The sequence below is a fragment of the Myotis daubentonii genome, chromosome 16 (assembly GCF_963259705.1).
Source record: "Myotis daubentonii chromosome 16, mMyoDau2.1, whole genome shotgun sequence".
Taxonomy (NCBI): Eukaryota; Metazoa; Chordata; class Mammalia; order Chiroptera; family Vespertilionidae; genus Myotis; species Myotis daubentonii.
In genome coordinates, this window is record NC_081855.1 from 35,273,927 (window position 1) to 35,300,630 (window position 26,704).

General features: G+C 38.5%; 1 protein-coding gene, 1 non-coding gene and 1 pseudogene across 11 annotated transcripts in view; 2 read left to right on the forward strand and 1 right to left on the reverse strand.

Annotated features, from left to right (window-relative positions):
• The window catches only part of BCAS3 (BCAS3 microtubule associated cell migration factor), a 480,998-nt gene that overhangs the window by 38,510 nt on the left and 415,784 nt on the right, over positions 1-26,704 (forward strand). For all 10 annotated transcript variants that reach the window (XM_059669762.1, XM_059669761.1, XM_059669765.1 and 7 more), the window contains exons 6-7: positions 2,596-2,677; positions 23,408-23,480. In XM_059669762.1, coding sequence (XP_059525745.1) covers positions 2,596-2,677; positions 23,408-23,480 — 155 coding nt within the window. The remainder of the gene's footprint in view (positions 1-2,595; positions 2,678-23,407; positions 23,481-26,704) is intronic.
• LOC132219397 (U6 spliceosomal RNA) lies at positions 6,168-6,278 on the reverse strand. The gene has a single exon (XR_009449415.1). It is a non-coding gene; the product is annotated as a U6 spliceosomal RNA (small nuclear RNA).
• LOC132217834 (large ribosomal subunit protein eL22-like) lies at positions 16,789-17,818 on the forward strand (annotated as a pseudogene).

Consider the following 26,704-nt stretch of genomic DNA (forward strand, 5'->3'; position numbering starts at 1 on the left):
TCTACCTGTTTCTGTACATTTAAAGAGGGGTTTAGAGTAGAAGCTAGCATTCAGGTTTCTTTTAAAAGCTATTACTTTGAAAAACATTGTGTGTTCAGATTTCAAAATGTTTTTCTATATCAAAGTAAGTTCTTGTGTATTAATCCAGTGGTAACAAACGGTTATTATATTGTGAGTATGCCAAGACAGGTTTGTTTTATTCTTTATTGTTTAGTGTAATTTAGTACAGCATCTCAGTTAAATATGATTTTTTTTTTAACTTTAGGGCTTTATTTGATAGAACCAAAAGTTAAGTGCTAGACTTGTGGCATATGAAAATAATAGTATAGAGTAGATTTTGTGTTGGAATACAATGATTTGTTATAGGTACAAACCTTATATATGATAGTGAGAAGTGGTTTCCATTACTCTATAATTTCAAAGCAAGTTTTTTTTATTTCCTTGTTAATAGAAACAGTACATGTATTGAAGAAGAATATTATTTATCCATTGCCCAGCAGACAATTTATTTTCAAAAAGTAAATGACTTGTCATTTGGTGGAAAGAGCCAATAATGCATCTATAATATAATTGGATTACTTTAGTGATACACCTTTCAGTCAAAGTGTGCTTAAAATGAAAGAGAGTGTGATTTTCAGATTTCAGAGAATGTGTAATTACTGCTTTGGGTGCTGAACAAAATTGACTTTTGAAGGCTTTTCCTAAATTTTAAATTTTATTTCATAATAAAATGTAGACTTAAGAGCTGCAGTTTATAATGGCAACGGCTTTCATTTACAAAATTAGTGTTCACAAAGGAATTTGTAGAGAGGAAAATTCTTATAGTTTGCTATGCTGAGTTTATAGCCTTTGTGTTTAATTGGTGATAGGTGGTGCTATTGTTGCATAGTTGGCCTGAAGAGCCAAGCATTCCTCATATCTCTGCATCCCAGGTGCTATTAGAGGGACTTGTCATTGTGGTCAATAAATAAGTTGTAATAAGTTTTATAAGCAAAATGAATATGATGGCTCTTTAGGCATTACCATAATTTAACATTTATAAGAAACAAAAATATTTATAGGTTGCTGCACTTAAATTATGATAGAAGATAAAGATCTAAAAAAGTAGTTACTCTAAAAGGCAGCTGTACAAATTTATAGTTTAATATTGGAAGAGTTATAAGCCTTTTATTTTATAATATATGCACTGTTGATATTTTAAACTGCTTGTCTGGCAGGCCTATTTTTAAAAAAATACCATCAGCATGTTTCCTCTATTGAATGTTTATCACTATTATATCTGTTTAAAGTTCTTGAGTATTTAGAACTAGTTGTATAATGTTTGCCATTTTCCCTATCTGATATTATATATTCCATTAAACAATTGACAGTTATGAAAATGTATTGGGGAAGAAAATGAAAATGTATAAGGAACTACATTACCACTTAAAGTAGTCTGGAAAGCCTTTCTTAACTAATTCACATTTAATCTACTCAATATTTCAGTTAGCAGCAAACTTTTTTCTTGAGCCACTAATTTTGAAAAACAGTTGTTTTTTCACACTTGACACATGTATTAGCATATCCCTTTTACCTTTGTTTTAATAGATTGCTATACTCTATATCTGAGAAATAAGTCTGATATGACTCAAAATGAATGGTCATTCATATAGTGTTATGTGTATAGCAAAAATAATAACATTTAATGAAGTTTACATATTAATTTTTTATTCATAGAATATTGAAATTAGAAGTATCTTTGTCTTTTAGCACCTTTACCTTCTCAGTTTATAAATGCAAAAGAATAGGTTTATGGGAGGTGGGGGAAATGGGGAGATGTTAGTCAAAGGATGCAAAGTTGGTAAGTCCAGAGATGGAATGTTTAGTCGTGATGACTATAGTTAACAATACTGTACTACATACTGGAAAAATGCTAAACAGTAGATTTCAGGTGCTCTGAAATTTTATCACACAATAAAGGTAACTATGAGGAGATGTCTGCTGCAATCATTTTACTGTGTATATGTATATCGAATCATCCTGTTGTACTCCTTGAATACATACAGTTTTTATTAAAAATATGTTCAGGAAAGAAAAAAGAATATAAAAAATGTTTATGGAGGTCAAATGATTTACTCAAGGTGGTTAACAGCTAGTTAGTTGCAGAACTATAACTGGTAACTAGGTCATTGACATTTCACTTCAGGGTTCTTTACAATATATTTTGCTTTTCCTCTTTTACAACGTATTTTTGAAATTTACTACAACGTTTAAGATCTGCTTTTCAAAAAATCATAGTTGCTTTGGAAAGCAGTCATGCAGGAACTGAGCTGATTTATAGTAGTTTATTAAAGATTAAAAATTATAGACTTCCAGACAGACCACATATTCTACCATTCATATCAAGTGCATGCTCTTACAATTTTCTAGGAATACTAATGATAACTTAAGATACGGTATATTTAATGTGTGTGATGAACCATAATTGTGTATGAGTGTGTGTGTGTATTACATATGAGACAATAAGTTATGATAACATTCAGGAGATCTCGTTTTCATATATTAATGTCTGGACCTGTGTTTTCATTTACTAAAATTTTTTGTCTTCTCTTGCAGATCAGTGGGGAAGCACAGGAGCTATTCTCTGTTCGAAATGGCCCAATTCGGGCGGCTAGGATCTTGCCTGCTCCACAGTTTGGTGAGTGTAGCCCTTAAGAAGAAACAAATCATTCAGAACATTTCTCTTTTATTGGTCTTGGACTACAGACAGCAAGAATGATAACTAAAGTCTGTTTTCTCCCAAGTGTCTATACCCCTTCTCCTCTTCCCCCCCAAGATAAACTTTTAGTCCCGTCAGTTGAGATGGAAATAGGTAATCTTAACCAATTCAATATGGCCATTCACTTTCTGCTGTGTTTTTGATTTATCTTCATCCTCTTTGATCTTGATTTAGCTTCTGACTTGGCTGGCTCTTTCTTGAATGCCTCTTCTCTCCTGGTTTTCATGGCATCGCTCCTCCCAGGTCCCTTCCTTGCTGACTGTGCCGCTTTTGTTGTGTTTCTGGTTTAGCTTTCTTCTCTGGGTATTCCCCAAGTCTCTGTTGTTCTTGTGTCTTTACTCCTTTTCGCAGTTACACTGCCTGCCTTGGAGAGCTTGGTTTTTCATCATTATCTTGATTAGAGAGGAGTCTGCTCTCTGCATTTCCAGCTATGTCAGAAGTACAGTTTCTGGCTTTTGACCTTGGATCTCTGCTTTAATAATGAATACTTCTTAATGTTGTATTTAAGTATCATATTTTATTTTTACTTTTTACAGAATTAAGTACATTTTAAAATTAAATCTGCTATTTGGATGCCTAAGTAACTCCTGACTCTTTAATGATCTGAACTTCCTAAGGGTTGTATTTTCTCATTAACTTGCCTGTGTTCACTCAGCATTTTAGCATGTGCACTAAAAACAATCCTACTAATATTATTTGCATACTATGAAATGTTTTAAAAAAGGATATTAAAATATTTAATTTATGTTTTTAAAAATTATCCAGAAGTTGGGAAATCTTCCTCCTAATACGTCTTTAAACAGTTAATTCTCTAAATTGGTGAGAATGATGTTTATTAAAATAACCATGTGAGTAGTAATGTTAGGGTTAATGTGGTGATTAAATTTCAATTGAAATGAGAAGGTAAAGGTAGTAAGACAATAGTATCCTGAAGTCACGTGGAGATTTTTCTCCTTGTTTTTGAATTTTATGGCATATATAGATTTCAGCTCTCTTTTTCTCTGTCTCTCCTTTGCACTCTCACTCTCTTGCTCCAGTTTCTGTTGTATTTATGTTTTGGTGAAATCTTTTGACAAAGAACATTATTTATTTATTTCTTTGAATAGTCAGCTTTTTCTTTGGATGGTTAGAATCAAGAAAAACTTTATTACTGAAGGACTGTGCTAAGTCTGTTTCTTTTGTATGTAATTGACAGAGGCAAATTTTTCTTCATTTCGTTTATGAAGCTCTTTTGTCTATGTCAGTTCTTCAACTTTTTCAACTTTTGCTTTGGGCAGATACTTCATGAGAGAGTATAAAGCTACAAAAGTTAACATTACTAGTAGAATTTGAATATGTTTAATTTACTTTGATTGAAAAAAGATTCTTCCATCTACTGTAATATGCTTACTTTAAAAAATACCAGATTTAAAATATAATTTCATGTACTTGGTAGCTAAATGTTCTATTATGACTCGCAAAAATTACATGTTTCCTTTATTGTATTTGGTTAATTTTTTTAGATTTGTCTTCATTAAAGTTATAATGCAACTGATCACATAAGATTTATAATGGAAAAATGAGTACCTTTTGTCCATTTTGCTTTATGTGCTCATTTTGATGGAATAAAGTCCTTACGAAATTTCCTGAAAAAAGGATTTGTGTTAGATCTTTTTAAAATATGTTTTTATTGATTTTTTTTTTTTAGAGAGGGACGAAGTGAGAGGGAAGGAGGGAGGAAAGGATGGGGGAGAGAAAGAGAGAAAAACATCAATTGGTTGCCTCCTACATGCCTCCTACTGGGAATGTAGTCTGCAAGCAGGGCATGTGCCCTGAGCAGGAATTGAACCAGTGACATAGTGGTGCATGGGCCAACACTCAATTAACTGAGCCTCACTGGCTGGTAACTCTTGTTTGTCTGTAGATGTCTTTATTCTTCCATATTCTTGGTTGATACTTAGGCTAACAATACTTGTTTTTAAATAATGTTACTTCAGAATTTTGAAGGCATTGGTCTAGTGTTATGGCTGAAGAATCTGAAGCCATGTTGATACCTTTTTCTTTGTAATTGGCTTATTTTCCTCTGTGGCATCCAGGATTCTGAAACTTTTCATTTTCAGTTTTGTTTCTTGGTTCATGTATTGTCCTGAGCTCCTTCAGTGTGAAATGTAAAGACTATACATAATTTTGAGGAAATTTCTTAAATTGCTTTTTTGATAATTTATTTTCCTCTGTTTTCTTTTGGTTCTCTCTTTCTGGTTATTTGTATTATTTGACACTTACACCCCCTATAATGATTAATTAAAAGGTAGTTTGTTTTTTGTTCTTTTGAGAGATTGTCTCAATGAGGATTACTAATACTTCTATTAAATAATTCTACTCTGCTGTCATGATTTTCTTTTCTTGGTAATTCTTTTAGCCTCATCTTTTCATACCCACACTCCCTCCCTCCTTCCCCCCATTTCCCTTTCCCTCTCCTTTTTTCCTTGGTATAATTTACATATAATTATTACCAAATAGAATCCAGTGATATCTGAAAAGAATTACACATCAGGACCAAGTAACAGATATTCCAGGACTACAACATTGGTTAACATTTGAAAATCATTCAGTGTAATTCACCATATCAATAGAATGAAGAAGAAAACTATAAGATCATCTCAATAGAAGTGGGAAAAAACTATTGACAAACTTTAATAGCCATTTATGATTAAAGAAGAAATCTTTCAGGTAATTAGATATAGAAAGAAACATCATCAGTATGATAAAGATTATCCATGAAAAAATCTAAAGCCAACATCATACTCAATAGTGATATATTAAATACTTTCCTGTTAGTTTGGGATGGCTTCTATCACAACTTCTATTTACCAAAGAATGCAGGCCCTAACTATTATAATAAGGCAAGAAAAATAAAAGCTGTAAATATTAGAAAGAAATATGTGAAATTATTTATTCACATATATATATATTTTTAAATTTGTTTTATGTTATGGTCCTTCCTCTAATATAATGTATTTATTTGGAATCACAGCAGCAGCATATTCTATGCCTTGCGTGGTATGTGGAATATGAATGATGCCCCCAAAGTGAATTTATTCAGTATTTTATAAAAGAAAACTAGAACTAATTTTTTTTAAATTTAAATTTAAATTTTCATTGATTTTAGAGAGGTAGGGAGAAGGAGAGAGGGATAGAAGCATCAATAATGAGAGAGACTCATTGATCGGCTGCCTCCTACACTTCCCCTACTGGGGATTGATCCTGCAACCCGGGCATGTACCCTTGACCGGAATCGAACCTGGGACTCTTCAGTCTGCAGGCCGATGCTTTATCCACTGAGCCAAAGCGGCTAGGGCTAGAACTATACTTTTGTGTAAAAATAATTTTAAAATCATTTGTTAGTGACCACATGGGTAACACTTTTTTTTTTTTTTTTGAACGCTTCACGAATTTGCGTGTCATCCTTGTGCAGGGGCCATGCTAATCTTCTCTGTATCGTTCCAATTTTAGTCTATGTGACTCTAACTAAGCTTATAACGCTTTGAGGAATTATATTAGGCTTGCACTCATGCAGAAGGATGATCACTTTGGTCTTGAATCTGAACTAGATTTTTGAGAAATGCAGATTCAACCATAGTTGTTATTCTTAAGAGTCCAATGTACTGAGTATCTGAACTTTCTCCATATAAGAACAGTTTAGAATAAATTCTTATAAGCTAGGGCCTTTATTCTGAGAATAGATGGATTCCCAAGTATCTATGAGCCAGATTTCGGTACTCATCCAAAACACTGGGTAGCCAACTTGGCTTATTTTTTTCTAGATTATTTCATTGTGACTTACTGCTGAAAAGCTGCTATGATTTTTTGTTCTGTTATCCAAGGAATTTGCAATTTCACATCTCAAACAATATTAAAAGTTTAAGAAATCTTAAAATCCACCCTAGTTTTTCCTACTGGAGTATAAATGCCAACTATTTTCTGAAGCTTGTAATATTGTACACAGTCCAGCCATGCAGTTAAAAATACTAATTGTTGCCGAAACCGGTTTGGCTCAGTGGATGGAGTGTCGGCCTGCGGACTGAAGGGTCCCAGGTTCGATTCCGGTCAGGGGCATGTGCCTGGGTTGCGGGCACATCCCCAGTGGGAGATGTGCAGGAGGCAGCCGATCGATGTTTCTCTCTCATCGATGTTTCTAACTGTCTATCTCTCTCCCTTCCTCTCTGTAAAAAATCAATAAAATATATTTTAAAAAAAATACTAATTGTTTCTGGTTTTTAATGATATGAATGGCTGAAATTATTTTTCTAGAAACAAACATGAGTAGAACAACTTTAGAGTTGTTAAACCTTTTTTCATTTGCTTATTTTTTTTGATCAATTTTCAAATAGGTGTCCAAGTTTTCCTTATATTTTTTAAGGTACAACTACTGGTTTCATCCTTTTTACACAACTTAAACGTGTTTTTTAGCATGTTCAAGTAAGAGTTGATTTGTTCAGCTAGATGAAATCAGAAATTTTGATTAGGTTCTCCAAGAAGGTCTGCGGTAATTTTTTTTTTCCTGCCAAAACACTAGCAACCTTCCAAATGTATTGCTTACAGTCACCACCAGTATCTTGCAAAGAGGGAACCGTCTTATTGACATTTTAAATGGCCAAACTGTGAGATTTAGGCTTTCATAATGTTTTAATTATGTCTGCTCTAATTACGTCTCAGTTTGCTTTGTGTGTTTTTTTCATAACACGTAGTCTTTATGATTGGTGCCTTTACTACTTGGGATAATTTAGGTTTCTGTAAAATTTGGCCAGGCGTGGTACTTACATAAATTATGACTGGGGAACATATGTTCTGTTCATCTTGTTTGGTTTGTTTGTCTTTTTTTGTTGTCTTAGTGTCAGATTTTTATTGTCAAGATCATTTTGAAGATACACAGCTTCTTAACTATACAAAGTTGGTACAGTACTTAGCCTTCATCTATTATATCTTGCATTTTTTCTTTTCTTTCTAATTCCAGGAGTCTGCCTTCTCTGTGAATCCCCCTCTAACAGGATGTCATGGTTTATTTGTTCCCTGTCCTTGGCCATGTGGATGGGCGGAGTTTTAACATTTTACTATCCTCATCCTCTGGGGTGGGTTCCTGTTTCTCTGCTATCTTGGGAACTCCTGCTGTTTGACTGTGGTGTTTGCATGTTATTAAACTGTTAACCATGAACTCTTCAAGCAGACCAGCTGTGCTATGAGAGCTGTTTGTTATTCCTCAGCATGGTATTTTTATTCTCGCTTGGCAAGACCTGTGCTTGTTGTTTCCAGTCTGTTGTGGAACAGTCTCCCCAGAATTTCTGTCTTCATCATGTAACTGGGCAGCCTGCACAGATCTCCAGCTCCTGGGTCTGTGTGTAAAGAGAGGGCAGTGGGGCACATGGAGAGAGGCAAGCATCCAGACCTGACCCGTGGTCGGCAAATACCGACTTCTGCGCATGGGCCACGAAGTTTCAATTGCACTGTACGTGCGCGCCTGCATGTGGTATTTTGTGGAAGAGCCACACTCAAGGGGCCAAAGAGCCGCATGTGGCTCGTGAGCCGCAGTTTGCCGACCACTGCCCTAGTTCATTGGTGAGACTTGGAGCTCAAAGAGGGTAGGTAACTGGCATAAAGACACATAGTTGGTAAGTGGTGGATCTGGGATTTGAAGTTTAAAGCTTGCCTCTTAAACATTTAGGCCTCACTTGTCTCCCAGTATTTGATTTTTCCAGTATTATAGGGAAACCCTTTTTACCAAATCAAGGTGTTTCTAGGCAGTGTCTCTGCAGAAATCTAACAGTTGTGTATTCATTGAAATATGTATAAAGCAGCTCTGTTTTTCCACCTTTTCTTCCATTTTGAAGGTCTAAAATATCTTTAGTTGCCCTAGTGTTTTCATTGTACTTGGAGTCTTTGGTTGTTTAGTCTAAAGGTGAAGAGCACTAAAAATAGTCAATATGGGGACACTATATAGGGAAGTCATTATCCTACATAACTACATTAAAAATTTTTAAGCTGTCAGGATAAGGTATGTCACAAAGACAGCTGCAGTCTATTCAAGTTACGTTCACCCTAAATTAAATCAGCCCTTTAAAAGAAATGTCGCTTCCCTTTAACAGGACTCTCTATAAACTATTAAAAGTACTTCAAAAGGGTTAGTGACGGATATCTTGAATCAGATAAAAACAAAGGTGTAACATGAAGCAACTAAATTACATGTGAGCTTAATGATTGTGACCCAAATAAACAGACTTGTAATGGAGATGCTGATTATTATCAGTACAGTTTAAATGCTTTTTACTGTAGAACTGTAAAAAAGAATGTGGGTGTCTTAGTGAATTGGACAAGATGTGGTCTTGGAAATCTGTGTTCATTTATCATAACACATTCCTAGGTGTGAAAGGGAAAACTCATTATTTTCTAAGCCATAGTTATTTTAAGGAAGTCTTTTAAAAACATTCAGCTTTATTGAGAAATAATTTTACATACAATGAAAGCCATTACTTTATATAATTTGATGAGTTTTGCCAGATGGATCCAGTTATGTTATTACTACACAATCAAAATAGAAAGCCTTTCCATCACTGTAAAAAGTCCCCTTGTCCACTTCACACCCACTAAAATGGCTGTACACAAAAGAGGGATAATAAGTGTTGGTGAGGATGTGGACTAATTGGAACTATCATACATGACTTATGAGAATGTAATATAGAACAGCCACTGGAAAACAGCTTGGCAATTCCTTAAAATGTTAACTGTGAGCAGCTTTAGGTTCACAGCAAAATTGAGCAGAAGATACCGAGATTTCCTTTATACCCTTCTATCTGTACACCTGCAAATCCTCCCCCATTATCAGCATCTTCCCACAGAAAGTACATTTAGGCTTTTCAAAAACAAACCTTTTTAATTTTCAGAAGTTTTTACATTAAAATTTTTAGTTTCCAAGTTGTATATTTTTCTTTTATAGTTTGTGATTTTTTTTTTTTATATTTACTTAGACACTTTTTTTGGTTAACTTGTGATTTTGTTCATGACTCATGGGTTATTTAAAAGGATATTTGGCCGAAACCGGTTTGGCTCAGTGGATAGAGCGTCAGCCTGCGGACTGAAGGGTCCCAGGTTTGATTCCGGTCAAGGGCATGTACCTGGGTTGCGGGCATATCCCCAGTAGGAGATGTGCAGGAGGCAGCTGATCGATGTTTCTCTCTCATCGATGTTTCTAACTCTCTATCTCTCTCCCTTCCTCTCTGTAAAAAATCAGTAAAATATATTAAAAAAAATAAAATAAAAAAAAATAAAAGGATATTTTTTTTTTTTTTAAATTTCGAATGCTTTTCCTGATATCTTTTCTTTATTAATTTCTAATTTAATCTTATTGTCATCAGAAGACATAGTTTATATAGACTCCTGTTCTGTTAAGTGTTTTGTTTTATTTTATGGCCCAGCAAATGGTTTATCTCAGGGGTGGGCAAACTTTTTGACTCGAGGGCCACAATGGGTTCTTAAACTGGACCGGAGGGCCGGAACAAAAGCATGGATGGAGTGTTTGTGTGAACTAATATAAATTCAAAGTAAACATCGTTACATAAAAGGGTACGGTCTTTTTTTTTTTTTTAGTTTTATTCATTTCAAACGGGCCGGATCCAGCCCGCGGCCGTAGTTTGCCTACAGCTGGTTTATCTTGTTCCATTCTTCTGTATCCATACAGGTTGTCTTTATGCTTATTCTACTAGTTATATATATATATATATATATATATATATATATATATATATATATATACACATATATATATATATATATATATACACACACACACACACTAGGGGCCCGGTGCACGAAATTCGTGCACTAGGTGTGTGTGTGTGTGTGTGTGTGTGTGTGTGTGTGTGTGTGGGCGGGGGGGAGTGTCCCTCAGCCCAGCCTGCCCCCTCTCACATACTGGGAGCCCTCAGGCGTTGACCCCCATCACCCTCCAATCGCAGGATTGGCCCCTTGCCAAGGCCTGACGCCTCCGCCAGAGGTGTCAGGCTTGGACAGGGGACCCCCATCTTCCCCCGATCACTGGCTCTGGCCCCCGCCCAGGCCTGAGGCCTCTGGCCCAGGAATCATGCCTGGGCAGGGGACCCCCAACTCCCTCTGATCGCTTGCTCCATCCCCCGCCCAAGCCTGACGCCTCTGACCCAGGCTTCAGGCCTGGGCAAGGGGACCATCATATCCCCCCAATCCCCGGCTCAGCCCGCCGCCCAGGCCTGATGCCTCGGCCAGAGGAGTTGACCCTCATCACCCTCCGATCACCAATCACCGGATCGGCCCCTTGACCAGGCCTGAGGCCTCTGGCAGAGGTGTCAGGCCTGGGCAGGGGACCCCCAGCTCCCCGCGGTTGCAGGCTCCGCCCCTGCCCAGGCCTAACGCCTCTGGCCTAGGTGTCCGGCCCGGGCAGCGGGAACCCGCAGCTGCAGCGGCCCCGCGATCGTGGGCTCCGCTTTAGGCCCAGGCAAGGGACCCCTAGCTCCCAGGACTGCCAGCTTCGACCGTGCCCAGCTCCCATCGCTGGCTCCACCCCTACTTCCTGCTATCACTGGCCAGGGCAGCAAAGGCGCCTGATTCTCCGAGCATGGCTGGGGGGCAGGGCAAAGGCGGCCCCAGGGCCGCCTTTGCCCTGCCCCCCAGCTCTTAGCTCCCCCCTGGGTTTCTGATCACTGTCAGTGGCAGGGGGCTTCTTCCTGCTTTCCCTTTTGCCTCCCTGCATTGTGCCTACATATGCAAATTAACCGCCATCTTGTTGGCAGTTAACTGCCAATCTTAGTTGGAAGTTAACTGCCAATCTTAGTTGGCAGTTAACTGCCAATCATAGTTGGCAGTTAACTGCCAATCATAGTTGGCAGTTAATTTGCATATAGCCCTGATTAGCCAATGAAAAGGGTATCGTCGTACGCCAATTACCATTTTTCTCTTTTATTAGATAGGAGATATATATATATATATGAGGGGCCCAGTGCACAAATTCGTGTACCTTGAAAGGAACTGTGGGCCGCAAGGCTGTGGTGGACACAGGGGTGGGTCTTGGCCCATCCTCTGCGCCCTGTGCCGACAGCCCCGCTCCTGCCGCCACCACTCCCGCTGAAGGAGAGCGATTGGAGTCAACGCCAGCAGAGGTGCGAGTGGTGACTACTGGCCTTGATCACCCCTCAGGAGCAGGGGGAGGTGGAGAAGCCCTGAGGGGCAGTTGGGGCTAGCAGCCACTGCTTGCACCTAGTGATGGCAATGAGCAATCGGGGAAGGCAGTGGGTGTGAGGAGAGGCTCCAGCACTGGTAGTGGGTGTGAGCGCTGGATGGGACTATGGCACACAGGAGCAAAGAATTTTCAGTAACCACCAGAGGCTCACCCTGCCTTGGTCTGGCACCCCGGTTCACCTGCTTTACCATACTGCCGTGGCCATCGCCTGCCATGTTTTGTGCTCTGCTGCTTGCTGCCGATGCCCGCTATGTTCTGCGTGCACCCCCTGGTGGTCAGCACACGTCATAGCGACTGGTTGTTTGGTTGTTCCACCATTCGGTTTATTTGCATATTAGGGTTTTATATATATACTAGAGGTCCATTGCACGAAGATTTGTGCAATAGGCCTTCCTTCCCCTGGCTGCTGGCACCAGTTTTTCTCCGGCACCTGGGACCCAGGCCGTTGGTCTGGCCGCAGCGAGGCTTGGCTTCTCCGCTATGACCACAGCAAGGCTTGGCTTCTCCGCTGTGGCTGCAGTGTGTGTGTGTGTGTGTGTGTGTGTGTGTGTGTGTGTGTGTGTTGTCTGTGTCTGCTGGGGGCCTGCCCCCAGCCACACCATGGAGGCTTGGAGCAGGAGTCCCTCTGTGTTGATTTCTCAGGCTCCTGGCCTCCACTGCATGTAGTACTCTCCCTTGAGCCACCGCCAGGATGGGGGTGCTGTTTGCAAGCCGGGCTTTCCCGCTCCCAGGTCTCCATGGCAACTGGGGAGCAGGCCCAGCTTGGAGCTGCCCGCATACCGGGCTTGCTCTCCTGCTCCCGGATCCCCATGGCGACCAGGGAGCAGGCCCAGCTGGGGGCTCCTTGCAGACTGGGCTTTCTTGCTCTTGTATCAGGCCCAGCTTGGGGCTGCCCGCAGGCCGGGCTTTCTTGCTCTTGTATCAGGCCCAGCTTGGGGCTGCCCACAGGCCAGGCTTGCTTTCCTGCTTCCGGACCACCATGGCGACCAGGGAACAGGGAAAGTTTGGGGCTGCCCGCAGGCCAGGCTTGCTTTCCTGCTCCCAGATCAGGCCCAGCTGGGGGCTGCCCTCAGGCCTGGAAAGTTTGGGTCTGCCCTCAGGGTTTGCTTTCCTGCTCCCGGATCAGGTGCAGCTGGGGGCTGCCTACAGGCCGCACTTTTCTACTTACTGATGGCCGGATCACCACAGCGACCCAGGGCCCAGCGGCACTTTCCTGCTCTCCAATAGTCATAGGGTCCCAGCTGGGGGCGGGCTTAGTGCGGGGCTTAGGCAGCACGGGGGTCCTGGCTGGGGGCTCAGGTGGCGTACAGGGGTCCTGGCTGGGGGTGGGGCTTATGTCCCACTGCCCAGGGCTGCACATGGGGCCCGGATGGCAGCTCGCGCTGTCCCGTCCTGCCTGTAGTATAGGATAGAGGCCTGGTGCATGGGTGGGGGCCGGCTGGTTTGCCCTGAAAGTGTCCTGGATCAGGGTGGGGGTCCCACTTGGGTGCCTGGCCAGCCTGGATGATGGGCTGATGGCTGTTTGCAGCTGGTCATACCCCCTTCAGGGTGGGGGTCCTCACTGGCGTGCCTGGCCAGTCTGGGTGAGGGCCTGAGTGCCGTTTTCAGGCTGGAGGGCAACTTAAGCTCCCAGCCTTTCCTTTTTTTTTTTTATTCTGGGATTTATTTACCTTCTCTAGCTGTCACTGGAGCTGAGAGCTGGCTCCAGGTCTGAGGGCTGAAAGCAGGTTCTGGGTCTCTTTGGCTTCTATAATTGAAACTCTGTTGCCATCACAGCAGCTCTAAGCTCTGAGGCCGAAGCTGGCTGAAAGCAGGTTTCTAGGTTTGTTTGGATTCTATAATTGAAACTCTGTTGCCATCACTGCAGCTCTAAGCTCTGAGGCTGAAGCTGGCTGAAAGCAGGTCTCTGGAGCTTGTTTAGGTTCTATAATTGCAACATAGTTGCTTAGAGTGCAAGCTCAGAGCCCGACAGCGGCAGGCGGGGAACATTGGCTTCCTCTGTCACTGGAGCAAGCAAGCCTCCTGTTCGCTTCAGCTGCCTGGCTGCCGGCCACCATCTTGGTTGGCACTTAATTTGCATATCCTGCTGATTAGCCAATGGGAAGGGTGTCGGGGTTATGGTCATTTTGCATGTTTCTCTTTTATTAGATAGGATGTAGATAGATAGTTATTCAAATATCCCAAATGTGTATTCTTCTTGTAACCTTTTTTCAGTATCTGCTTTATATATTTTGCCATTCTGTTGTCAGGAGCAAAATCATTTGGGATGATAAAGTCTTCTTTGTACAATTGATTCATTTTTTTGTTGTCGGTGTTAGAGATTTTAGACATTCTGCTAGCTCAGTGATTTTTTTTTTAAACAAGTGTGCAACAAGAATTTTTAAAACATGCAATACCTGTCTATTTTTTCCCCTTAGGTTGTCAAATAAAAAAATGAGAACAGCCACCTGAAATTATACATGAAATTATCAAAATCATACCTTAAAAAAAAAAAAAACCTCACCAAGTACATGCTTAGAAAATGGAAGGGAGATATTTGTTTCACTTATTTATGTATTCATTGGTTGTTTCTTGTACATGTCCTGACTGGGAATCAAACCTGTAACCTTGGCATTTGGGTTTGACACTCTAACCAACTGAGCTACCTGGCCAGGGCCTCTTTGTATGTTTTAGACAACAGACTTTTATCATATATATATTTATATATATAATTTAGAAATAGTTTTTCCCAGCCTTGGCTTGTCTTACTCTCTTGACAGTGTCTTTCTCAGTGTATATTCAAATATCTTTTTCTTTTTCCTTCTTTACATGTATTTTAGCCCACTTGATTCTGATTCACAACTCACTAATATTATGTTCATTAAAATATTTTAAAAAATTTAATTTATTGGGGTGACATTTTAAAATTTAATTATATATGTCCATATTTTTCCAGTCTTCTTCCCCATTTGTGTTTCCAGTAGTTTCTATAGTTGCTTCTTCATGTTTTCTAATTTTCTTCTGCAGAATCTAATATATCATTTACCTATCCAATGTATTTTTCATTTTAAACACTGTATTTTCAATTTTTAGAAGTTGTGCACGTACTCATGTGCATGCATGTATATGGAGAGATCTCCAATGTCTTGGTTTTTTGTTCTTTTTCCCCCCAATGTCTTGTTAACATGCTTGCACTTTCCTCTACCTTCTTGAATAAAAGAAGTATGCTTTTCATAGCAGTGTAAATGTCACTCTGTTCTGTTGATTGATTTGTCTCATTAATATAGGTCAAATTGCATTGCGTACTTACATGCTTGAAATATTTGTTTGGGTGCTACACATTGTGAATTTAATGTTGCTCAGGGTTGCTGTTTTGTATTCCTTTAAATATTGTTGGTCTTTGTTCTGGGGTACATTTAAATTACTTGGCTTTTTGTTTGGTATGTCTAGAACAGCCTTTAGTCTAAGGCAGGGGTGTGAAAACATATTCTGAAAGGGCCAGGTGGAGATATTTTAAGCTTGTGGGCATCTGTCACAACTATTCACCTCTGTCATTATAGTGCAGAAGCAGCCATTGACAATACTTAAATAAATGAAAAGTACGTTGAGGCATTCATAGGGCTCATATCAATTGTTACCCTTGTCTCAAGGATCACTGTCCCATACTACCTGCTGTTCTGTGTCTGGAAACTGTCTTTTCATACATTTGATCTGTTTCTTACATTTTCTAGCAGGAGGGTAAATCCAATCCCTGTTCATCCATTATGGCTGGATGCAGAAGTTCAACAATGTGCTTTAATTATAAGTTTTGGGTAGTTTCATATGAATTTTTATAAATAAAAAAAATAAATTAGTAATGGATTTTGAAGGGTAGTTTAAAATTTAATGTACTTTGGAGAAGTTGAATCACGGATCCTTTAAAAGGTACAAGCATTATAGAAGAATTTCAAGAGGTATTATAGCTTTAATTGTGCTGTTTTCTGTCTGGTGCCAGATGTACTTGCAAAAGAAAATGATAAAAACACCAAGGGATTCCTTTATTTCTTTTGATCTCATGAATAGGTAAAGAAGGCTTAAACTTTCCCTCCCCTCTGACTATCATCAAGGGACTACTATGATTCTTGCCTTTCATAGAATGGCATCTTGTTTTTTTCTCCCCTTTTGCCTGTGATTCTTTTAGTCTTAAAAGCAAGAGGATTGGGCCTCAGTTGTTATCATTTGAACTATCTTCTTGGCACCTACTTTTTAACCTAGTTTCATTGAAATTTTCCAATTTGTTGCTGTTACTGCGTCTTGCACGTTTTATGTATATATGGGTTTACTTTAATGTATGGGTTTGGAATTTTCACTTGTGGTGGAATATGGAGAGAATTTTATTTGAACCCAAGAGAATTTATATACCTTTATATTTAACAGAAACAACAAGAAAACCCTTATTATAAAATGTATGTGAAAAATAACAATACAACTGTGTGTCTGCAAAGGAGTGAGAAGCACAAAATGTAGGGACAGGTTTATGATGTATGAATATGTAAGTAAATGAAAAGTGTTGGTCATGTTTTCTCATCTTTGGTGATGGGTCCATAGGTGTTTATTATATGATTCAAATATAAACAAGAGGTCTACACCATTGAAGAGAAATGAAGCAAGGGATTATTAATGATCGAATTCTTTGTACTCAGTGCCCTATGTGGAGACGAAAAAGATGCAAGCAAGGGAAACAGAATATGGAGTTTTTTACTGGGTCAGAAATGGAAATCACAAATGAGAATTAAGATGTGTACCGTGAACTTTTACTGCCTCCGCTGCCACCATGGCACCTGTGAAAAAGATGTGGCAAAGGGAGGCTGGAAAAAAAAAAAAGAGAAGCAGATTCTAAAGTTTACCCTTAACTGCACCCATCCAGTAGATGATGAAATTGCCAATTTTGAGCAATTTCTTTAGAAGAGAATAAAAGTTATTGAAAAAGCTGATAATCTCAGTAGAGGGGTTGTAACCTTGAAAGAAGCAAGAGCAAGATCAGTGTAACTTCACGGTGCCTTTTCCCAAAAGGTATTTGAAATATCTCACCAAGAAATATTTGAAGAAGAATAATCAACATAATTTGTTGCTCGTAGTTGTTAATAGCCAAGAGAGTTAGGAATTGCTTTACTTCCTAATTAAGCAGAATGAAGAAGGGGAGGAAAATGAGGATTAAAACTCATTTATCTGGCACATTGTATGAGTTCTTGAATAAATCTTAGGAACAACAACAACAAAAAAGTTTATAGTGAGCTGTCTAGCCAGGTAGCTCAGTTGGTTGGAGTGTTGTCCCAATTCGCCAAGGTTTCAGGTTCTATCACAGGTGAGGGCATATACAAGAATCTGTTAGTCAACTGAATATGCCCTTCTGCAGTTGTACTAGACATTTGTATTTTCTTGTCTTTTTTTTTTAATATTTTTATTGATTTCAGAGAGGAAGGAAAAGGTAGAGAGAAATAGAAACTTCAGTGATGAGAATCATTGATCCGCTGCATCCTGCATGCCCCCTACTGGGGATCGAGCCCACAACCCCGGAATGTGCCCCAACTGGGAATGGAAACATGACCTTCTGGTTCATAGGTTAACATGCAACCACTGAGCCAACCCGGCAGGGCTGTATTTTCTTGTCTTTATGTTTTATTTTTTTCCTCTCACCCAAATATTCTTATCCTTTAAACCTTAATTCCAGTTTGGCATTCTTTGTGAAAACTTTCTGATCAACCAAGCAAAGATGATCTCTATGAACTTTTTGGGTGCTTCAAGAGAGAATCTAATGCCTATTGTTTACTTTTCTTCGTATTTCATGTGTACTAGTTTTCTGAGCAGTCCAGAAATTCCTGCTGAGGAGGGAAGATTTTAATTCTATTTCAGTTTATGTGCTACATCCTTTCAAATAACTTATAGCATTGAGAGCCGCTCATAATTGTTACTTCTATGTTTAATTTATCGTTAAAGATTTGTGTGATTTCACTAATTTTTTTACATCAGTTCTCCAGAATGCCTTCATTTTATTTTACTTTATTGTAATAGCTACCATTTATTAATCATTTGCTATGTGCAAGTTAGGTAAAATCTCCATTTTACAGATGTGGCACTTAAACTTCAGAATTAGGTTATAAATCATCTACTCCAGTGGCATGTACTATCTTATTTCTTTACTTTAGAGGAAGTAGTTTTTCCTGTTTGTTTTTTTTTTTAAATATATTTTATTGATTTTTTACAGAGAGGAAGGGAGAAGGATAGAGAGTTAGAAACATTGATGAGAGAGAAACATCGATCAGCTGCCTCCTGCACACACTCCCCACTGGGGATGTGCCCGCAACCAAGGTACATGCCATTGACTGGAATCAAACCTGGGACCCTTGAGACCGCAGGTCAATGCTCTGTCCACTGAGCCAAACCGGTTAGGCCGTTTTCCCTGTTCTTGATGATGTTGTGTGTGTTAATGTATCTTTCCTTTTTATTGTGGAGGAGTATTCCATTCTATTAATATACTAAATTATTCATTTTTCTGTTGGTGGAATTTGGGTTGAGTATAGTTTTGAGGTATTATGAATAAATCTGTTGTGAACATTCTCATACAAGTCTTTTTGTGTCATGGAGTTTGAGTCATTTGAATGCACTGAGACAAATGACTAGAATGTGTATAATATGAGATTAACTTAACTTCTTTTTGTTAAGTGCTTTGAAAAAAAATAAATCAGGCCGAAACCGGTTTGGCTCAGTGGATGGAGCGTCGGCCTGCGGACTGGAGGGTCCCGGGTTCGATTCCGGTCAGGGGCATGTGCCTTGGTTGCGGGCGCGTCCCTAGTGGGAGATGTGCACGAGGCAGCTGTTCGATGTTTCTCTCTCATTGATGTTTCTAACTTTCTGTCTCTTTCCCTTCCTCTCTGTAAAAAATCAATAAAATATATTTAAAAAAAATAAATAAATCAGGTAGGGACCTAGAGCATGATGTAGCTTAATCTCTTTCTGATTGAAAAATATAAAAAAGTAGAGAAGATAGATGACTAGGGCATAACTGGGTATTTATGCCCAGGAGAAAAAAGAGAAAGTTCAGCATTCCTGAGGCAGGTGTGTGCTGGCATATTTCCGTGTGGGTGAGCAAGGTGCAGGAATACTGGCATCATGGAAGAAAGAGCAAGAAAAGAGTCAAGGGTGTGAACAGTATTTATTTTTTCTTCACCAGAAAAGAAGATGAATGGATTCATCATGTTACAGTTGCCAGCAACAAAATAATTGCATTAAGTTTATTGAGTTCTCTCTGTTTCAGCACCTTGCTTATAGTCCATTGCATTTATTATTTTTTATAATTCTCACAATTCTAGGTGAGGTATTGGTACTTATCCCTACTTTGCAGATGAGAAAATTAAAGCTTAAGGAATTAAGTACATTAGCCTTTGTCAATATTTTTTTGTAAGTGGAGAAGTTGATCATGATTTTATATAACAGTACTTTTTTTTTTAAGTGAGCAGAGGGAAGAATTCTGGGCTGTCTTTCAGGGTCACATGTGGCATTTATTGGGCAAGTTATTTAACTTTTCTTACTATCAGTTTACTCCTCTGTCATATGGATGGTTTGTAATCTTGTGCTCCTTAAAGCCTGATGAGTCTCATCTGTGAGAGAGCATAAGAAGCCTGATTATCAAAGTGAAATAATATGGTGCCGTTAAATGTTAAGGGATACTTCACATACGGAATATTTTAACATACAGAGGAAGGTAATAAAGCTAGCAACAATGAAAAAATGTTGTATTTAATATTTTAAACTATTTGAAGTCACTGTGGAAGCTAAAATGTATATACATATTTTGGCTATTTCAGGCAAGTGGCAAAGATGTCTTTGGTAATCATATTTAGGTAAAACTGTTCACGGCAGTAAGATTTCCGTCCTGTTGCTCTTTCCTGTGGTTGGTTGATGGTACCAGCAATGTGTGCATCTATTTTCCTATTTTTCCTGCCTCATCTTATTTTCCACACTATATCCTGTCTTTAAAAATTCTTCTGCTTAGGTAAGAGACTTATATGAAGATTATCTAGTTCATAATGGAGATTGCTTTATAGTACACAATGGAAAATTTTGTAAGAAAATAGAAATTTTTAGTGGGAAAAATCTGACTATAAATTGACAACAGAATCATATCTTTTAGCCAAAATTTAGACCTGTAATATATGACTACAACTTTAAGCTCAGATTAAGAGACTCAATGAGGAAAACTGGATGTAGACAAACAGAATTAAATATTTTCTAAAATAATTATTTCAAGTAAATAAAAAATGGAAGACTTGGAAATGGTTTATGGATAAAATCCATTAAGTTGTTCATTAGAATCTTTCTGCAAAAGATTTTCGCATTTAGAATTTATTACTATTAGCATGCTTCTGTGTAAAATATTTATACTTAAGACATCATCCACAACATCAAAAGAGCAGAGTTAGAATATTTCATTATCAGTTGGATTTTTATTTGCATCTGGATTTGCTTTTGGATCCTCATAGAAGTGGTTTCTATTTGCTATCTTGAAATCCTTAAGGCTGATTTATGAGCTTAAACTCATTCGTTTAAATGAGTTTACAATGGCATGTATGGTGAGGGGTATTATTTAACATTTTCTGACATGCAAACTGTCTTGAATGTTTTTGAGGGGGAGAGGAGTTGTGACTTGGTGGGCAAGCCCATTTTCATTACTTTAATTGTGCGATTTATTAGGATTTTAAGCTTTTTATAAATGTTTTAGTGTTACAGGACAGAATTAAAAGGATTTAGCATAAAAGGAGTTTAACAAAAGGACTTTGCAACAGGATTGCAGTAGTTTTTATATTTGATGGATTTGGCTAGCTGGTTTTTATTTCAATCACCATGCTGCATTCTGTTAAATGCTGTAGAACAGGTGTGTGTAACGTCATTCTCTCTATTGTACATGCAAATAAACACAATTTTATATATAAAAACTTAATCCTCTACAATTTGGAGGATTACAGTATGGGAGAGTGATGACTCCATTAGGCATCATGGAGAGTACATGCTACTATTTATATTGCATGAAAAATCAGGTTAATAGCTACAGTGTTCATGAGATTATAGAATTTTTATGCTAACACTTTAAAAATTGTATTTATTCAAACTATCCTCAATTAGATTATTTAGAGCAGAGTTAAGGTTTTGCTGTATAGTTTTTCCTCTCCTCTCCCTTCTCTATTAGGTGGCTGATCTTCTATCGAGTAAAGTTTGTGGTACTAATTGATCAGGTCAGCTAAACCAATGGAGTTCTTGAATTCAGGTTTGAGAAACCCAAAACAATCAAACCATTCTTGCCAGTATTATTTGCATTTTAAGGCCATGATGTTTCATTAGTCAACATGTCAAAGTGGTGTGTTGAATACAGGTACAAGCTGTGAAGACCTTGCCGACACCAGGAAGCAGAAGGAAAATAGCTATTGTTAAAGGTGGAGGTGAAATAGGTAGGAGTGAAGAGCTGGGCTTATAGAGATGAAGTTCAGTCATAATTAATTTAGAACATAAATATTGTGGACTTTGGACCAGTTACTTTTTAACTCAAGCTTCGTTCAAGACATATTGTTAATTGTGAAATCTGATTTGTTTTGAAGTGGTAACAGCATACAATCCATAGTTATTAATGATTTTTAAAGACTTAAACACTGATTGCTGTAGTTCCTAAAAAGTTTAAATAGTTATAAAGAACTTTTTTTTTAAATTTTTTTGTTTTTTTATTTTTTTAATAATTTTTATTTCTTAAAGTATTACAAAGAGTATTACATATGGTTATAAAGAACTTTATTAATAAACATTAATTATGTTTTTAGTTTGGTCTTTATCATATTCTGGTGTTGATAATAGAGTCTGCCAAGGGATGATACAACTTGCCCTAACTTACTTTGTATAACTACTATATTTACAATTTAAAAGTATTTATATTATGTCATGTCACAGTCTAAATGTGTAACCATTAAGGTGCCTCCTCAGTATTAAAACCTTTTAATCTTTGGAGGGATCCATTGAAATGGAATATTACTGAGGAGACAGAAAATATTGTTTAAAAAGTGTTAAAGTTCCCTGTCTCTCCCAAATATCTTCATCTTAATTCCCTAAGAAATATATCCCTATTTTGAAATTGTTGTTTATCTTTGAGTTTATGCATTCCACACTTAATATAACAAAGTATGTATGTATGTAAGTATCTAACCACACATACAACTCATTTCTACCTTTTCCAAAAATTTGTAGTAAAATTGTAAAAATTGCCTAACAAAATTTACCATCTCGACAAATTTTAACTGTACTGTTTTGTAGTACTAATACATTCACAGATCTCTAGAACTTTTTCTGCTTATAAAACTGCACTTTGTACCCATTGAACAGCCCTCATCAATTTCTCCCTCCACCCCAGTCCTGGTAATAGCCTTTCACTTTCTCTTTCTATGAGTTTGACTACAAGCTTCACATAAGTGGAATAATAGAGTATTTGTCTTTTTTATCACTTATTTCACTTAGCATAATGTTCTCAAGATTCATCCATGTGTAGCCATGTGACAAGATCTCCTCCTCCTCCTCCTTCCCCCCCTGCCTGGATTTAGATACATTTGCATTTCATGACTTCATTTTTCTGCTGGTTGCTGCTATTATATTGGTTTCATGTCCTGTAACGTTGTTGATTTCACTTATTATTATCATCCTGTCTGGGACATCCAGTATAGGGTTGAATGGGAGCAATTACATTGGGCATCCTTGTGTTATTGCTGATTTTAATGGAAGTGCTCTGAAGCATTATCAATGATACTTGTAGGTCTTTTGTAAATAATTATTATTGGGATAAGAACATTTTTTGCTGCTTATTTTGTTATTATCTTGACTACCTGTATAATTTAATTGAATGCTTTTTCTGCATCTGCTGAAACAATAGGGATGAATATGTTAATTGGTTTTATAATGTAAAATTATTACTATTGGGTAAATCCAACTTGGTTATAAGATTTTACTTTTTCTAATACATTGATATTTAGTTTAATATTTTTAAAGGATATTTGCATTTATGTGTTTTGAGAATGGCCTATAATTTTATAATTTCCTTTTCCTGACTTACCTTTATTTAGTTTTGACATCAAGATCATACTATTCCTGGGTAGTTAGTTGGTAGAGTTGGGGGTGATTTTTTGAGCTCCTGGAGAATGTGTATAAGATTTAAGTTTATGCCAATTAAAAGAAAATATATTTAATTTAAAAAAATAGTTACAGGTTTATACATTTTCTAGAAACTAGTATATAAATTATATCAATTTATAATGAATGGTTTGCTATCTCTTTGGCTGTAAATATTCTGAGCATGAAAATAATGGGCATTATGTAAGAATACTTCTCAAAATCTTTTTTTTACATTTTATATTCCTTATCAGGTACTCAAAAGTGTGACAGCTTTGCAGAGAAAAGGCCCCTTCTTGGTGTTTGTAAGAGCACTGGATCTTCTGGGTAAGGAAATTTTAAAAATTCTTTGAACCATTTATTAAAAATTTATGATTTCAGAGGGAAAACTTTGATGACTCATTTTCCCAATGATTTTAAGATGACGACTGTATTTTCAGTTAGTACATCTCCTCAATTTGAACTCCTAACTGCAAGGAAAGCTAGGAAATGATACTAGTTTTGTTAGTAAGAAAGATGATTAAAACGGGTATTCTGGGAGTCCCTGTCACATGCTTTTAGCTCGCAGCATACGCTTTAGATTATGGATGCAGTGGAGAAGGGAAGAATGTGTTAATAGTATAGCATGATTAGATTTTAGAGTCTTAATTGTGCTTTTTTTTAGGGAAATGGTTTGCCTACATGTGTTATAAGTGTAAATTTGGGGGTTGAACTTGGCACAGATTTACAGTGTACTTAGCACTATGTCAGGTATGGATAAAGATACAAAAGTATGAAAACCCAATTCCTTGTCCCAAATACTTAAGGATATAGCTGGGAATAAAAGCATAGCACACAAAAAATAATTATGAAATAACTAGAGGCCCAGTGCATGAAAATCTGTGCACTCTGGGGCGGGGGGTGGGGGGGAGGAGCCTCCCTCAGCCCGGCCTGTGCCCTCTCGCAGTCTGGGATGCCTCGGAGGATGTCCACCTGCCAGCTTAGGATCGCTCCCCAGGGAATCGGGCCTAAGCTGGCAGTCAGACATCCCTCTGGCAGCACAGGGAGTGGGCCTAAGCTGCAATCGGACATCCTTAGTGCTGCTGAGGAGGCGAGAGAGGCTCCCGCCACTGCTGCTGTGCTGGTTAGCCATGAGCCAGCTCTTGTGGAAGTGCACTGACCACCAGGGGCAGCTCCTGCGTTGAGCGTCTGCCTTCTGGCAGTCATTGCATGTCATAGCGACTGGTCATTCCCTGTCATTCCATTAGGATCAATTTGCCTATTACCCTTTTGTTATATAGGATGATGTATAAAAGGAATTCAGTGTAAGTAGAGATCAGTGTGTGTGTGGATTAAGTAGAGAAGGCCTCATGAAGAAGTTGCAGCTTGTGCTGGATCTAAAAGAATGGGAGGTTTGCCAATACATACAGAAGAGTAAGGACTTCCAAAGTAGTTATAAAGCTATAGCAATAGAACAGAAACTGGTATAAATACATTTAAGAATGATGGAAGTTTATGATTTAGGACTAAAGTTATCTGCAAAACAGGCAGAAACAACCATTTCAGTGTTCTGGAACTCAACCAGTGGTTTAAGTGGTAATAGTGGGAATCTGTAGCATTCATTCCTGGACCTGATCTCCTCACACTCCATCCGTCCTCCTTCTAATTTGATTGATTCTTCAAGAGTAGGGAAGATCATGAGAAGGGCACTTTCCCTGCTGTTGTTGGAAGATGCACATTCAACTTGGAGCTGCAGGGGTTGCCAGCCAGGGAGCATTGTCCATGGTACAGTTTGGTCTAGGGGGTGTATGACTTGTGAGGGCAGTGGCTTCATGTATGTGCAGAGGATCCATGAAAGGGTCCAGGGGGAATGAAAATCTCGGGAGACTTGAAAATGTTCTGAATGTTGAATGTGCTCCCCTATCCACACATAGATTCGTTTGGAAAGGATGACAGCCTATGTTGACTTAGAGTATTCGAGCAAATTCTCTGTTGAATCATCAGCTAATACTAAGGAACATGGACAGATGGGTAACCCCAGGAAACCAGACTTTAAAATAAAGATTTAAGTAAAACTTCACATTATGTAGGAAGACAGATGCCAGAGATGTTATACCATATTATATAAAATGTTTAATTTTCAACATAAAATTATGACACATGCCAAGAAACCGGAAAATGTGATATATTGAAGAAACAAGGAAATAGAAGCTGTTCCTGATTGTCTCCATGGTTAAATTCTACAGACAAGGATTTTTAAAGCAGCTGTTATAAGTATATTCTAAGAACTAAATGAGCCATGTGTCTAGAATTAAAAAGTATGATAATGATTATTCAACAAATAGGGGTCTCAATAGGGAGTTAGAAACTATAGAAAAACCAAATGGAAATTCTGGTGTTGAAGAGATAGAAAAAGTGAAATACTAAACTTTCTAGAGGAACTCAACACCATATTCAAGTCAGCAGAATTACCAGGGAACTGATGTGTTGATGAGGGAGCTGAAAGAGAATGGGAACCACAGAGGAGGATGAGCTACTGTGGTAACGGGAAACTCAATTGATTTCACTTTTCCTGATGTTTATTTAGCCCTCTGTAATTCAGGTGCAGGAAGGTCTGTGGAAGCCCTTCTAAAAGATGTTTGTGGAAGACACTCAGCTACCTGATGAGTTTGGCTTGTAGTTTTTAAAAGATGTTCTGTTTCTTATCAACTCTGCTAGCTGTAAGATTAAGGAGATTGTTTTTATTTCTGTAGGATTCATTTATTGAGATAATCACTTTATCAAAAAACTAGAGGCCTGGTGCATGAATTCGTGCACGGGTGGGTTCCCTCGCCTGGCCAGCTATCGGGGCCAATCAGAGCCACTTCACCCAGTCCTGATTGGGGCTGATGGGGTTGGCTGGCCAGGGAGGGACTGCAGGAGGGCTCTAGGGTGTGTCCGGCCCGTCTCACCCAGTCTCGACCAGCCGGACCTCAGCAGCAAGCTAACCTGCCTATTGGAGTGTCTGCCCCCTCGTGGTCATAGTGACTGGTCGAGTGGTCGACCGATCGGTTGGACACTTAGCATGTTAGACTTTTATATATATAGACTAGAGGCCGGATGCACAAAATTCGTGCAAGGGGCTTGGCCCATCGCAGTCCTGGCTGCCTCACAGCCCTGGCTGCCTCGTGGCCCCCTGGCCCCACCCACTGGTCATTCTGGAAGGTCGTTCTGCCATCTGGTCTAATGAGCACATTAGCTCTTTATTACATAGGATACGCTAGCATAGTGAGGGTAAGGTGATGATATATAGTTGGTGATGAGATAATTTACTGAATGATGAATTTGTTGGTATGTGGGTTATATTAGGGTTCTCCAGAGAACCAATGGGATGTGAGAGGTAGGTGTGTGTGTGTGTGTGTAGAGTGAGAGTAAGAGATTCTAAGAAATTGGCTCACATAACTGTCAAGTCTGCTAAGCCCAAAATCTGGGAGAAGAATAGCAATCCTAGCCTGGAGGCAGAATTCCCTGTTCCTCCAAGAAGGTGTTAAAAAAATTTATTATTAAAGCTTTCAACTGATTGGATGAGCCCC